The sequence below is a fragment of the Schistocerca gregaria genome, chromosome 3 (assembly GCF_023897955.1).
Source record: "Schistocerca gregaria isolate iqSchGreg1 chromosome 3, iqSchGreg1.2, whole genome shotgun sequence".
Taxonomy (NCBI): Eukaryota; Metazoa; Arthropoda; class Insecta; order Orthoptera; family Acrididae; genus Schistocerca; species Schistocerca gregaria.
The window spans coordinates 713,299,251-713,315,413 of record NC_064922.1 but is presented as its reverse complement, the minus strand read 5'-3'; the positions used below and the strand labels follow the sequence as shown (position 1 = coordinate 713,315,413).

The following is a 16,163-nucleotide window of genomic DNA, read 5'->3' as shown; positions in this document are numbered from 1 at the left end:
CACCTGTAGGAAGCGTGCACATGGCACGGTCTCCGTCTCGCTGTCTACCAGTGACTTGCGCTTATGTACGCATGTAGCAGCACTGACTAGGCCTTCACTATGTTCTTAAATTTGTTCTGCTCATGTCAGTTGTTCTGGGTGTTGCTTATGTTGCACTTCCTGTATGATTCTTTTGTCTTGTTATGTGTGGAGTCATAAGAGGCTTATATCTGTTACTGTTCAGAGGGTTATGAATAAAGTCATATTGTGTTACTTGGATCGGTTTTGTGTATTACTTGGTTACTATGGTGACTACACACACACACACACACACACACACACACACACACCAGTGCTGATGAGATTTGACTTCTGGACATTTAAACAAAAATGTATTATCCTTTCTGTATACCTCTACAGAGTTGCAAGGTCAGAAATAAACAAATATTTGTTTATTCTTGGACTATTGACTGTAAATGTTAAGCATCAAATAACTGTTTCGTGTTCCAGAGAAAGAAACATTATATGGTAATAACATAGCTTAATGTAGTCCTCCAGGAATATCACTAGAAAACTTTTGGGTTGTTGATAGATTTTGCTGTAGTAAATACCTTGAACTGAAACTTCAAACAGGGATAATTGTCCCTGTCAGAGCAAACCTTGTCACCACGGGTACAATGTCTCTGTATTTTATTTTTACCTTTACCACCAATGGCTCATTATGGTGAAATCACAAGAACAGATATTAAATAGAATACTTTTGCCACTTGTACCTCTTCTAGTATAGTCATGCATGCATTATATGAAAAGTATTAAGTATCCCATTAGTTGAGCTTCTTTTTATGACAGTGACTTTGTCTCAAAATATATTGGGTGGAGTGTCAGTTGCTGCTAACAAACTAGACACCTTGATCACTGTAATTGCATCTGCAGTTTACACTTGTCTCTCCTTGCATGTGAGGCAACACAGTTGCACAGTGACTAGGCACGAGGCACAGAGGTGTAAATGCACCATTAGATGGCTGAGCAGTTTAGGGCAGGTTTTCATATTGCAAGAAGTTAGGGATTTTTCTGCATTATTTATTCACGTGTGAAGTTGTGGTTTTCTGGTGGCAGATGAATGAGATATATTACTGACAGACAACATCATGTCAGTAACTGAAATCTGGGCTGAAATGAAGAAGAAGAAGGAGAAGAAGAAGAAGAAGACCTATGCCTACATACACACATGTGCTCTGCAAGCCACCACATGGTGAATGGCACAGGTTACCTTGTACCACTACCAGTCATTTCCTTTCCTATACACTTTCAAATGGAGCAAGGGAAAAACAACACTCTAATACTTTCATATTAGTCTTAATTTCTCATGTGTTCATGGTTTTTAGGCAAAATGTGCCGCGATGGCAGTGAAGCCATTCTGCAGTCCACACAAATGTCAGTTCTCAAAATTTTCTTGATAGTATTTCGCAAAAAGAATGTTGTCTTCCCTACAGGGATTCTCATCTGAGTTCATGGAACATTTCTGTAATACTCCCACGTTGATCAAACCAGCTGGTAACAAATCTAGCAGCATGCCTCTGAATTGCTTAAGTGTCTTCCTTCAATCCATCCTGGAGGGATCTCAAGCACTGGAGAGTAGTTCTGTAGAATGGGATGCACCAGTGTTCTATTTAAGGTCTGCTTTATAAATGAGTTAGGCATTCCTAAAGTTATTCCAGTAAATGAAATCATTCATTCACCTTCAGCACTAATTATCTTACTTCCTTGTCCCACATAATATTACTTTGGAGCGTTATTCCTAGATGTTTAATTGACATGATTCTGTTTAGTAGCTCACTTTGGAGCGTTATTCCTAGATGTTTTAAAAACAAAGATTCCAAGACTTACCAAGCGGGAAAGCGCCGGCAGACAGGCACATGAACAAAACACACAAACACACACACAGAATTGCTAGCTTTCGCAACCGATGGTTGCTTCTTCAGGAAGGAGAGGGAAAGACGAAAGGATGTGGGTTTTAAGGGAGAGGGTAAGGAGTCATTCCAATCCCGGGAGCGGAAAGACTTCCCTTGGGGGAAAAAAAAGGACAGATGTACACTCGCACACACACACACATATCCATCCGCACATACACAGACACAAGCAGACATGGAGTGAGGTCACTCCAAATATTACCTGATGTTACCCTATTACTTAGGAGGTTTTTGAGCCACTCACATACCAGAGAACATGTTTTGTGTGCTCAGACCTTCATTCATACCTGCAGCTGGGCACTGTGTCAAACACTTTTCAGAAATCTTGGAGTATGGAATCTGCCTGTGGCCCTTCACCCATGGTTTGTAAGATACTGTGTGAGAAAATGGCAAGCTGTGTATCACATGAGTGATGCTTTCTAAATCTGTGGTGATTTGTGGATGAATGCTTTTCTCCCTCAAGGAAATTTATTGTATTGGAATGCAAAATATGATCAAGAATTCTGCAGTAAATTAATGTTAACAGTTTTCGGTCTGTAATTTTGCAGGTCTGTTATTTTACCCTTTTTATGTACAAGAACACCTAAATGTTTTGCCAGAGCAAAGCACAGCACTAGGACAAACAGCTGTATCTATACGCCCTACCACAAACTGTCAAAATCAGTTAGCAGTTATGAACTTACGGGCCACAAATTATTTAACAAACTTCCGCAAGCTATACAAAATTTACCAAAGCAACAATACAAACAAACACTTTATGACTGGTTAATTGTAAACTCATTCTACAATATAAAGGATTTCATGACCTGTGATATTAAACTGTAACATTAATAACAATTCTTTTCTTTTATAGCATGTACTCTATCATATTATGTGTATGACTTTGTCTATTGCTGTAATGGCTTAAAGACAATAAAATTATTATTATTATTATTATTATTATTATTATTATTGTCACTTGGGAAATTTGCCATAAATGTGAGCTAAGTAAGGGACTGTTGCCAAAGAGTACTCTCTGTAAAACCAGCTTGTTTGTTTTAAGCTCCTTTGTGTTGCTTCTCAGTGCCAGGGACGCCTGTGTGTGTGTGTGTGTGTGTGTGTGTGTGTGTGTGTGTGTGTGTGTGTGTGTGTGTGTACTCCAAACGGGAATTTATATGACTGTGAAATGATGGTATGTCTGTACAATCCTCCTGCGTGAATGATTTTTTAAATGAAAAATTTGAAACTTCAACTTTCCTTTTGCTGTTGTCTATTGGCACACCAGAGGATTGACAAGTAACTGAACAGAAGCCTTTGACCGGACCAGTGATTTTACATAGGACCAGAATTTTCATGTGTTTTCGGCAAGATCTCTAATGTATGATGGTGAAAGTTGTAGGTATCATGCATCAGTACTTTTATAGACCCATGAGTTTGTACTAACTTTTGTCTGTCAATATTTGTGCATTCTTTTTGTAACCTAGAGTGCAACATTGTCTGTTTCTGCAGCATTTTTCAAATTTTGTCAATAAACCATGGTGGTCTTTTGTGTCCTTAATCTACTTACTGGGCCACATATTCCTCCACAGTGTTATATGTAATCAGTCCCAACTTTGTCCATGATTCATCTAATTCCATCATAGTGGAACTAAATTATGTCCATTCATTGTCTAAGTATGATACTAACAGCAGCTTATTTGCTCTTTCCAACAGTTAAACGCTCCTAGCCTTCTTAAGGGATTTATTAACTTTAGTAACCATTGTCGCTGTGATGATGTCCCGAAAACTAACCCTTCTCCCTACACTGTAACTGTCTGTAAGATCAAGCATGTTTGTAGCCACAAGATTTGAAATATTTCCATTGCATGTGGAATGCCAAACAAGTTGTTAAACACAATTCTCAGAAGAAAGGCCTTTGTATGTGAGAAAGAAAGTGTAAATTGTGGAAAAATTAACTCACACAATCCTACTTATTATCAGTGTATTTCTTCTTTTTCTTTCAGCTTTTTTTATCATTAGCTATGAATGTGGATGTATATGCATATTTTTGTCATGTGACACTTCATAATAGTGTGGTAACATTGTGTAAGGGTTTGAGAGAAAAATAATGGTAAAAATCACTATTCTCAAACATAAGAGGAAATTGGGTGTACAGCAATGACATCTATCAGAAATGATGGAAATGACAACCTGTGAACTGTAGCATTGCATCCTGTTTGCTCTTCCTTGTTAAATGCAGGCTAGCTGTGCGCCACCAGGGATTTATTTTTTGAATTTTCGAATCATCAACTGCCAATTTAAATATATTTTTTCCTTTACATGTCAACGGTTACCTTTATTACTAATTTGCTATTGTTGTTGTTGTTGTTCTTGTTCTTCTTCTTCTTAGCTTCATAGATTGGTTAGCTCTCTACTCTAGTCTAACCTGTGCAGGCCTATTCATCTCTGAATAACTGCTGCAACCTACAACCATTTACACACACACACACACACACATACTCTTCCCCCTCCTCTTCCCAAATTGCCTGTACCTTGATGCCTGATGATGTGTCCGATCTACCATTTCCATCTTCTAGTTAAGCTGTGTCTCCTCATTGGGTATTTCATCTACTCATCTAATCATAAAAATTCTTCTATTGTACCACTTTTAAAAAACTTCTATTCCCTTCATATCTGAAAAAATTGCGCCAGATAGCTTCCTCTTTCATTGTTTCTTCCTCTTTCATTGTTTCTTCCTCTTTCAGTGCTTCTTCCTCTTTCATTGTTTTTTCCCTGTCCATGTGCTACTATTTTTTCTTCTCATCCATTTCCAACAGTCGAATTCCATGCCACCATCACAATTAAAATTTTATCTCCATTAACTACCTGAATTAACAATTCATATGTAAGATTTTTCTAGATGCCCATGCACAAAAAAACCTTTTCGAATCTTGTATTCTTAATCAGACTGTTATTGAATGTCATGTCTCATTGTATCTTAGCCAGTACATCCACTCTCCAGTTACCTCACAACTTGGGAAAATACTGTCTATTATTATGTAAACATTAAAGTTCACTACAAGAGTAGAAACGTTTGTTGGTCCTTTGATTTTTGCTATTACTTGAAATGTTTTGAATGATGTTAAATTTAATACAATGAATAAGTCTTTCATAATACAGCTTAAACATCAAAAAGTAGCATCTTGTCCCTTAGTATATTCTCTATTTAAGTAACATTCAGTAACTTGATCATTGAATAATGACAGCAACATCCATCAAGCGGTAATGTTACTGTTTTAAAGAAAGAAGTGGAATTTTGAATGCTGTGCACATTGATGCAGCCTTGAATTCCATTTGCCAACTAGATTGTTATTTTAAAAATTGTTCTCAGAGTGGTAGCAGCATCTCTTAATGTTGGAGATGACCTTTGAAATATCACATGGTTTGTTAAAAAAATATCTCATTTTAGCTGCAGTGTGAAAGACTTGACAATATGTTATTGTTTTGTTAGAATTTTATTATATTTCATTGTTATAAAGTGTAAATAAAACATCTGTTTCAGCAATCACTTCGTGCTGTACAACTCTGCCTGCGGCTGCAGGCAACTGGCGGTGATTGCAGTGTATATACTGATGTAAGTTGCTCGTGCTTGTGTGCTACTGGTTGCAGTAGTAGATTCATATGTTCCAGCATGGCTTTCAGAGGGTAATTGTTTCATTGTTTCACTTGCTTTAAGTGTGCATGCGAAAACACTTGTTAATTTACAAACAAAATTTAGCTGTATAGGTCATTGTTTCATTAATATTCTGAAAACGAATCAGTTTGGATGAAATCTTATCTTTTAATCTTATTTTTATGTTTTTAGTAGTTAACTGTTTCACCAAAAAGCTGTCTAGAAGACTTTTGAAGGCAGTAATGTTGCAAAAACCAGCATTTGAAATTGTTACTCTTGTTACATATTACTAGTAAATGATTATATGAGCAGTCATCTTTACATTGCTGTGAAACTACTGTGCAGCGTATGTCGGAATTAATTTTACAAATTCAGGGATGCTGGAGATAACTTCTCACTACAAAATAATAAAAAGATTCATATAAAGAAATATATGAAAAAGCTTCAGTTTTAGTTGTTAATAGAACAATATTTTACAATGTTCTCAGTTTAGAAGCTAGTAGCAAATGTTCCACTTCCACCCCCACAAAATGTATGGGCAGATGAGGAACCTCTTGACACAGTTCAAGTTAAACACCACTAGCAGTTGATATATGGGCCAGAATTGTAGGTGCAGAAACAAGTGGGGGGGGGGGGGGGGGTGTTTTTTATTGATTTGTTGCAGATTTCTAACTTTAGAACTTAGTAAACTGTTCTTGCAAAAGTAACTTAGAGCTGAGGTATTTTTGTATATGTGTTTATACAGAGTCTTTATTCTCATTTTGTTGTTCAAATATCTCTTCCCCTCCTTTTTATTGATTGTAAAACAGGTTCTGAAACACACTGTACTGCATATTTCCCAAGGGAATCATGGATAAGTGAAAACTGTCACATACTCTTCATCATTGCATGTTTATTCCATTCAGTAAATATGCCACTCTGTGCTGCTACAGTGAGAAAAATAACTTAATTAGTTCATTTACTTTCTGACAGATGGTTGGTCAAATCAGCTTGTTGTTTCGTAGATTTCTTATGGGCAAATTAGCTTTTGACTGCTTAACAAGACATGCATTTCTACCTGTTGACTACTTTTAATATGCTGCCTTCTCATTTCAGGAGGTAAATATCACTTATTCATTTTATCCAATATGAACTGATTCGTTCTTTGAGTAGAATGATAGAGGATGAAATTCTCTACACACATCTCTTGTATGGTTGACAGTGGATTCACTAAGATAATCTGATAATGTCAATGGTAATTAGTTAAAGTGAAAAAAACTAATATACTGATAAATATTTCTTGCTTCTGGCAATTATGTACTTTTGTGATGTTTTGAGATTTCACATTTATTCCACACAGCATTATTCTATTCAAGAAACCACCTCATGTTCACCTATTGTGTGCTCCACTTTCTTCTTTAATCACAGGAGCAGTGCCATCAATAAGATCTGGTATTTTTTGGGTAGAACTGAGCAAAATATGCTGTTGTTGGAATAGGATTGAGGCTTTCTGATATGCCGAAATGCTTGATACAGTATTGACATTGCTCGAACAGTCACACGATATTTGACTCACAGCACTAGTACAAGGGATAGATGAGAATGAACTAGCCACAACAACCACCTAATGATCTGCTTAAAACCTTGAAAATTTTGTGAAACACAGGAGGAAATAGCATCAAATTCTATCAACTTACAAACATTTTTTTGTATTTAACAGGTTTACATTAAAAGTTCTCATTCTTGCATGAATACCGTATACATACATTTATGCTGTTTTTTAAGTAAAGTTAACATTCAAAGGTGAAAATGTTGTTCTTCAAAAACCATTGCTTGTTTCTGATCCCAAATGTTGACAAATTGAAACACAAAAATGTTTATGCATATGTTTATTATTTTGTAATTTTTTGTTTGTATGTATAACAATTAGGAATGTCTTTTAAAGTAAATCAAGAAAAGAACACAAAAACAATTTATTCTTCATCATTGTTGGAATTGTCAATCGACAGATTAGAGGGTGAAGTTGATGGCTGTGCATCGCTGCCATCTTTGATATTTCTTGAAATATGTAATACTTTGTACCAGCTCCAATTCGCAGTTTGTCGTGCATGCATTCATCCACTGAGTAATAACATTTCAGTGTCAGTATCTCATATAGCTTCCTTTTAAGTGGAGCTAAATTCATCTGCATCAACTTGTTCCCTTTTAATTTATTACAAATTTTCATTCCTGTGTATTGAGGTCCCTGTTCATACAGTCTCAGTTGGTGGGTGGGGAGCATAAAATTTTCTTTATTTCTAGTATCATGTGGATGGACAAAATGGTTTCCCTCAAATAATTCATATCTGATGCACAAAAATATAATAATCTCGAATATGTGTAGCGAGTGCAGAATTAGTATATTAAGTTTTCTGAATAATGGGCAACATGGTTCTTTATGATTTGCAGTGCACATATTTTGAATGATTTTTTCTGTATTTTTAGTATCCACCCTATGTTTCTCAAGGTACCCAGAAAACAATACCATACCCAATAGTGGATTCACAGTAGCTTGTATATGCTACTTTTCATATGTCCTTGTCAGTTGCAGTTGGTAATATTTGCACTGCAAATGCAAAGCTGCTCAGATTGTTTGCTAGGTATTTTTATCTACACTTCTCTCTCTCTCTCTCTCTCTCTCTCTCTCTCTCTTTCTTTTTACATTTAAACCTAAGAATTTGACTCAGTCAACTTCTTCTGTATCTTGGTTGTTGTGAACAATTTGAATCTGCTCACATTTTGACTGTTTGGTTTTGAATTCTATGATGCGAGTCTAAGATATGTTTAGATTCAACCCACTTACCTGAAACCAAGTTTCTAAGGTAGTGAGGGCACTGATCACAGATCTGGGAATTTTTTCTGAACCTGACCTTCAACCAAGGCAGAAGTAGTATTTGTGAACAGAACTGATGGGGAGCTGATATTTAGTGGTAAGTCATTATCATAGAAGCAAAATAGGACTGGGCCTAATATGGAGCCGTGTGGAACACCCTGAGCTATATTTTTTTTTTTTTTTTTTTTTTTTTTTTCTGGTCAGAGAAATTATATGTGGCATTTAAAGAGATGCTAACTCTTTGATTTCTGTTTGATAAGTAGGATTTAAACTATTGTAGGGCACTTCCACAAATGCCATACTTCTCAAGTTTTGTGTACCCCATAGTTGCAGATATTTCCAAATACATTGATGTCTTTGTGTCCCATTTCTTTCCATAGATGGATGGCATCATTAGTACTTGTTTTAGTATTCATAACTTCTGTTCCAGACCATTTTGTTTGTCTTGATTAAAATTTCAATACTGGGTGGAAGTCTATTTTGTAATTCTTTTATAAGATTCACTCTAAAAGTCAATGCATAGTATTGTTACCAATTTGACACAGTCCTCAAATAAGTTGAACTTCCTAGCACAGATTTCAAGAGCATAGCTGAGTGTAGTATAGTTAAGATGACTTTTGTGATCAGATGCAGTTAGGACGTTCATGGTAATAGCGAGCTCATAAATCTCTCTTTTGCAAGCTGATTGCAAAAGAAAAGCAAATGTCCAGCAATTTTGTGGGATCAGAGTTTTCATTCTCAAATGCTTTCATGGCTGTTCAAACTTCACCTAAAACACTTTGTAAATAAGTTAACTACAGCAAATTGTTTATACCTTTGATCATAGAATGGAGCAGTTCCATTGTGGAACTATTTTCAGCATTTTTAAATCCCATACAGACTGCTGGATCTATGGAAAGCTATCATGTAGCACATACTTTTTAAGTATTTTCAGTAGTACTTCATCATAATTTATTGTTTCAAATATTTTTCTGTATTCGTCTTGATGACTTGGAGATGTAGGTTTTTCTTATAATGTATTCTACGTTTTGAGGTATAGTGTTTTCTGAAGTGTGAATCCTTTCCAGTTGTGAGGAATGGCAAATGTGACACACAGGTACAGGATTTGGCAGTCCATAATCAGTTTTTAAAATTTTGTGTCAACTATTGTTCACTCCTGTCACAACTGGTATGTTATCTGTACCTATTCCAATCAAATTTTCAATGTCCAGGTTGTGGTCTTTTAAAGTTGCTATAGTTGCATTGGCCAGACCTTTCGCACTGGATTTTTCGAAGGGAGAAATCAATAGAAATGCCAACTTTTTTTCAATTTTATTTTTGAATTCATTATGATATCTTATTGCAATTCCTATATGTTTTAAAACACTTACGTTAATGGATTCATCTACCAGCAGATTAAATTCTTCATTACTGATATCAGATCACAGCATTTCTTCGTAATGTACACCCAACGCTTCACTTTTTATGTTTGAACACTTTGTTTGATATAATTATTAGTCTGTGGTGGTTTTAGAGTCAGAAAATATATTTTTACACAATTCTCCCAGATGTTCCACAGTCAAAGCTGGACAGTGTTCAGCAATGAACAATGCAAGTGATGCTTCTGCTTTGCTAGAAGGTCTAATATTGTCCTTTTTTTGTCCTTGAGCCTAGCTGTAGCATTAATGATGCCATCCCTCACTACCGGAACACTTCTGAAATGACACGAGACAACTACAGATTCCAAGCTACCTGAAGAATTTCAAAGTGGTGTGGCATGAGATGAATGCTGACTTCAAACTGCCTTTCTCTGGCTCTTTGAAGTATCAAACAGCTGTTCTTTTCGAGTTTGGCTAGCATTTCCCAGTAGAATTAATAGTTAGGGCATGTATATTCTAGAGACGTTGCATGTGGTAGTTGAAGAAACATCTTTAAAAAGTTGCTGAATAAATTTAGTCACTAAACAGTTTTAAAATGGCACTTTTGATGTCAAAATGTTCCTTAATCTAGTGACAAACTCACTGTATTGACAACATTGTGTGGGAGGAGGGGAGTGGTGAGTAGGTAGCAAATTTTGTTGTGGTGCCAACCACAGAAATGTATACTCAATACTTTATGTAGTGCATACTTTGGCTTTTTATTAATATCTACCATTTTTAAACTTCAATTTGTCTGAATCCATTTATACAGTGAACTGAATTGATTGTAAAATTGGACAACCAGTCAACAGTTGCATACATGTCTGCAGATCATGCAAAAAGTGTAGATTTGGTCCAGTGGTGTACTTCTGTACATTGTGCAGCAATGTTGTCAATGTACACCATTAGGTGTGATGGGAACAGTTGGGTGTTTGTCAGCTGCTGGTGCAACATAGGCAATGAGAGAGCAGCGTGGAGAAGATATGTTTGGAAGCAAGGGATATTTTAACATTTTCACGTCAATATAGAAGCAAAATGCCCTATGTGCTCAGAAGAAAAGACAGCAGTGTTTGCAGGCCCCACCGTAACCATAACCTCAGAAAGAGCAACATATTTTGAAGAAATAGCCAAATATTTGTGTCAATAAAGATATAAGTGTCAAAGCTGTCCTGTTAGGATGATGATGATGATGATGATGGTAGTCGTTCACCACATATGACAGTAAACAAAAAGGGGCATAAAAATATGTGATTTGGTTAGTCAGAATATGTAAAAAAAAAAAAAAAAAAAAAACTTTTTCTCAAGGAGCCTCTCAAAAAAAGGCATCATCTTATTTTCAGGGGCATCTTCTACATGGGTAAATACAGTATCTTGTATCACTGTTGTAGATTTTTGACTATTTGCGGAATTGCATGTTTTCATAGTTCAATTGTTATCAAATCCTCACTGGATGCTTCATCATTCTTGAACTTTGTTATTGCTCTGCTTTGTCATTGCTCTGTTGATTTTGCCTTCATCTGGTGGTGTGAAATCCAAGGTTTGTTGTGTAATTTTTGTATTGAGTCGTTTTTCTATTATGACCTTTGAAATTGTTTTTGCTCTAATCCCAAAACAGCAGTAATCCTCTAGTTTTTTTTAGGGCACCCTTTTTTTGTGCTTGCAGCCTATGTGTAGTTGCCTGTTCACTTACTCATCTTACCACGGGTGTTGGCAATTCATTGTGAGTGTTGCTTTGTCCTTCTAAGCTTCTATCAAAGTCTGTTTCACCTGAAATCTGTTAGAAGTTTTAGTATTGATTTATTCTTGATATCCGATGCTCTTCTCTTTCAACTTCATAATACTGAATTTAAGTAACAATATTGTGAAAAGGAATGTTGCTACTCATCATGTAGCGGAGGTGCTGAGTCACAGATAGGCCCAACAGAAAGACTGTCACAAATATAGCTTTTGGTCAATAAGACCTTTGTGAAAAGTAGGAGACAAACACACACATACGCACACACTCACACAAATGCAACTGCAGTCATGAGTGTGTGAGTTGTATTTGCATTAGTGTGTATGTGTATGTTTGTTGTCTAATATTTTGACGAAGGCCTTATTGGCCAAATGCTAAATTTGAGACAGTATTTTTGTTGTGCCTATCTACGACTCAGCACCTCTGCTACATGATGAGTAGCAACATTCCTTTTCACAATATTGTCACATTCCATCCTGGATTTTCCATTCTTTGAATTTAAGTAACCCATAGGTACAGCATTTATTACTACTGTTAAGGATATATATTATCTTGACAACTGCTAAGTAGTGATCTGTTTCTATTTCTGTTGTCTTAAAATGTTAAACCATTTTTATACATACAAGATTTCTGTGATACCTGATTTCATTGTCTTATATTGTGTCTGTTAATTATTTTTCGATCGAACTTTGTCATACATTTCTATGTCTCACCAATGTGAGACACTAGTACTTTGTTGGTTTATATGTTCTTTAGTGACTATGTAAATGTTTCACGTATAGGGATTATGTACATTCAAATTAACATAATGTCAACAAATTTTCTTAGGATGTGAATAAATAAAGGAAAGCACGAATCATATTTTTATACTGGCAAAAAGCTGGAGTGCTGTTAAGGTTAACCTCAGACTAGTCTCTAAGGGGGAAAAAAAAGACAGAGAGAGAGAGAGAGAGAGAGAGAAAGAAAGAAAATGTGTTTTTTCCTATACCTAATGCTCTGGGTAGTTTGTCACTGCCATAAGGGAAGCAGGTGTTGATAAGAAGTAAAAACAAACAGCGTTAATTTTGCATCGCATGTTTGCTTTGAAATTACAAGAAACTTGTATCAAACTGACATTGTTCAATTGAAATCACTGTCATTAGAAGCTCTCTTCAAAGCCAATGTAACCGAACAATAATCACAACCTGTGCACTTGGAGAGAGTTCCATAACATGTACAGAAAATTGGGATAGAGATCAATATAAACAACATTTTCGCCCTTTATATTGCTCATGAAACCTACACATTGGATGTTGTACCACCACACTGCAAGAATTTCAGAGGTGGTGGTACAGCGAGCTGTACACACTGGTACCTCTAATACCCTGTCCACATCCTCTTGCATTGATGCATGCATATATTCGTCGTGGCATACTTTCCACAAGTTCATCAAGGCACTGTTGGTCCAGATTGGATCCACCCCTCAATGACGATTCGGCATGGATCCCTCAGAGTGGTTGGTGGGTCACATTGTCCATAAACAGCCCTTTTCAATCCATCCCAGGCATGTTCGATAGGGTTCATGTCTGTAGGATATGTCTGGAGAACATGCTGGCCACTGCAGTCGAGCGATGTCATTATCCTGAAGGAAGTCATTCACGAGATGAGCATGATGGGATGCGAATTGTTGTCCATGCCTTGCCAATATGCTCCCGATATGGTTGCACTATCTGTCAAAGGTTGGCATTCACGTATCGTACAGCGGTTACAGCGCCTTCCATCACCACCAACGGTATACATCGGCTCCCCATAATGCCACACCAAAAAAGCCAAAACAGCAGGGAACCTCTACCTTGCTGCACTCCCTGGACAGTGTGTCTAAGGTGTTCAGCTTGACCGGGTTGCCTCCAAACACATCTGTGATGATGGTCTGGTTGAAGGTATATGTGACATTCATCGGTGGAGAGAACGTGATGCCACTCCTGAGGTGGTTCATTCGGTATGTTGTTGGGCCCATCTGTACCATGCTGCCTGGTGTCATGGTTGCAAAGATGGACCTTGCCATGGATGTCAGGAGTGAAGTTGTGCATCATGCAGGGCTACTGCACACCGTTTGATTCGTAACACGATGTCCTCTGGCTGCACAAAAAACATTATTCAACATGGTGGTGTTGCTGTCAGGGTTCCTACGAGCCATAATCCATCGGTAGCAATCATCCACTGCAGTAGTAGCCCTTGGGCGGCCTGAGCAAGGCATGTCGTTGGCAGTCCCTGTCTCTCTGTATCTCCTCCGTGTCCGAACAATATCGCTTTGGTTCACTCCGAGACGTTTGGACACTTCCTTTGTCGAGAGCTCTTCCTTGCACAAAGTAACAATCTGGACACGATCGAGCTGCTGTATTGACCGTCTAGGCATGGTTAAACTACAGACAACACGAGCCGTGTACCTCCTTCCTGGTGGAATGACAGGAGCTGATCAACTGTTGGACCCCCCTCCGTCTAATAAGCACTGCTCATGCATGGTTGTTTACATCTTTGGGCGGGTTTAGTGACGTCTTTGAACAGTCAAAGGGACTGTGTCTGTAACACAATATCCGCAATCAGTGTCTACCTTCAGGAGTTCTGGGAACCGGGATCAGGCAAAACTTTTTTTGATATTTGTGTATAGTTGCGGTACAAACTAGAAATCATAGAAGTAATGAAACTGTTATGTTTAAAACAAAATAATGTATGTGGGTGGAATATGGTAAAAATAAAATAAAAATAAAAATAAAAATAAATGTAGTAGGTGATACAAATATACCCTGTCTGTTAAAAAGTTACCTGACCGACTGTATTGAAGCCATGAAATTTCCTACATTTAGATAGTAGTGCTTGTTTAATAATGTGCCGGAAAATGAACCAAGATCTAAGTATATGTTAAGCACAAGTACTAGTTCTTGTATATTATGCATTGTTTTACTTGGTTATGAAATGCATTTTTCCTATTGATCTTTTATGCTCAGGTGCGTTTTCTTTTGTACTTCATAGAGGATGTAGGATTCAAGGGGGTCAGTGGATGTTTTTTGATTGCTAATTTGTCATATTGTAGCAGATGACTACTGCATACTTTAATGGCGCTAAAGGACATTCTGAAAAATTCAAGGAAAGAGAACGTAAGAGCAGAAATACAGTGGCATTTATCCAAGGGTGATTACAAACTAGATTTTTTATGACTGTACTTGTTTTCTGCTTATCACAGGCTATCTTCATAATCAATGCCAATACATGTGAAATATAAAACTTTGCTAGTATTTGAAGTGCTCCACATAATTGTGGGCAAACTGCTGGATGTCAATACTGCCCCAATATTTCAGTGCAGAGTCTTTTGGCCACCTTCAGGTGTATAATGATGAAAGCACACCCAGCACCCATGTTTTAAACAGTGTCAGTGCATGTGTGGTACACTTACTTGTCATGGCGCACATGTGTCTGCTGACAATTGGGTACACCACGCACACAGTGGTGCAGTTTTAAACAAGGTATTTCAATGTACTTTCGGCAGTATTGACTTGAAGATGGTCAGAAGACACCGCACTGAAATATCGTGGCAGAAAGTTGTTGAAATCTGGCAGCTTGCCTGAAATTTCATTGGATGATGACAATATAACTATCCAAAATTATCTAATGATAACTAGATATGTTGATAATTAGTTGATAGATAAGTAAAATACCATAGAATGTCAAAGAGGATGCAATGTATAATTAGCAATCATGAACATATTCTGTAATTAGCTAATAGAGGAATCTGTTGCTAATGAAATTTAATCAATATTTTAAGATGAAAAAATAAAGACCAATAATTAAATTGTCTTTCAAAAACTGTTGAGTTCAGTAACTAATAATTTTCACATCTACATCTAACATCAGTACTCTGCAAGACACCTGATGGTGTGTGCAAAGGGTACTTCTGTACCAGTAACTGATCTCCCCTTCTTCACTGTTTCATTCGCAATTGGCACTTGGGAAGAATTATTTTCAGTAAATTTCTGTGCTACCTCTGATTTCTCAAATTTTCCTGTTGTGGTCATTTTTGTGAGATGTATGTGGGAGGAAGTAATATATTGTCTGACTCTTCCCAGAATGTAATCACTTGGAATTTCAGTAGTAAATTACTCCATGATGCATGACCATTCTCTTGTAGTGTTTGCCACTGGAGTTCATTGAGCATCTCTGTAACACTCTCAAGCCGACTAAATGATCCTGTGATAAAACACACATCTATTTGTTAGATCTTCTCTGTCTCTTCTATTAGTCGTACCTAGTAAGAGTCCCAGAGTGATGACCAAAGCTCCAGAATGATGAGTAATACTCAAGAAATTGTTGAACTATTCTGTTGTAAGCCACTTCCTTTGTGGGTGAGTTACATTTCCTTAAGATTCTTCCTCTGAATTTATTTGGCACATGCTTTTCCAACTATTTGTTTTATGTGGCCATTCAACTTAAAGTTGCTACAGATGATTACTCCTAGAAATTTTATGGTAGATGCTGTTTCCAGCAAGTTACCATCAATAGTGTAGTTGTACAGTAGTGAATTTCTTCTCCTGTGTGTGCGCTCAACATGTTACAGTAATGTGCTTTC

General features: G+C 36.9%; 1 protein-coding gene across 1 annotated transcript in view; it reads left to right on the top strand.

The window, feature by feature from the left end:
- The window catches only part of LOC126354380 (death-associated protein kinase dapk-1-like), a 313,801-nt gene that overhangs the window by 91,649 nt on the left and 205,989 nt on the right, over positions 1-16,163 (top strand). Inside the window, exon 8 of the mRNA XM_050003980.1 lies at positions 5,470-5,541. Within this exon, the coding sequence (XP_049859937.1) occupies positions 5,470-5,541 (72 nt within the window). The remainder of the gene's footprint in view (positions 1-5,469; positions 5,542-16,163) is intronic.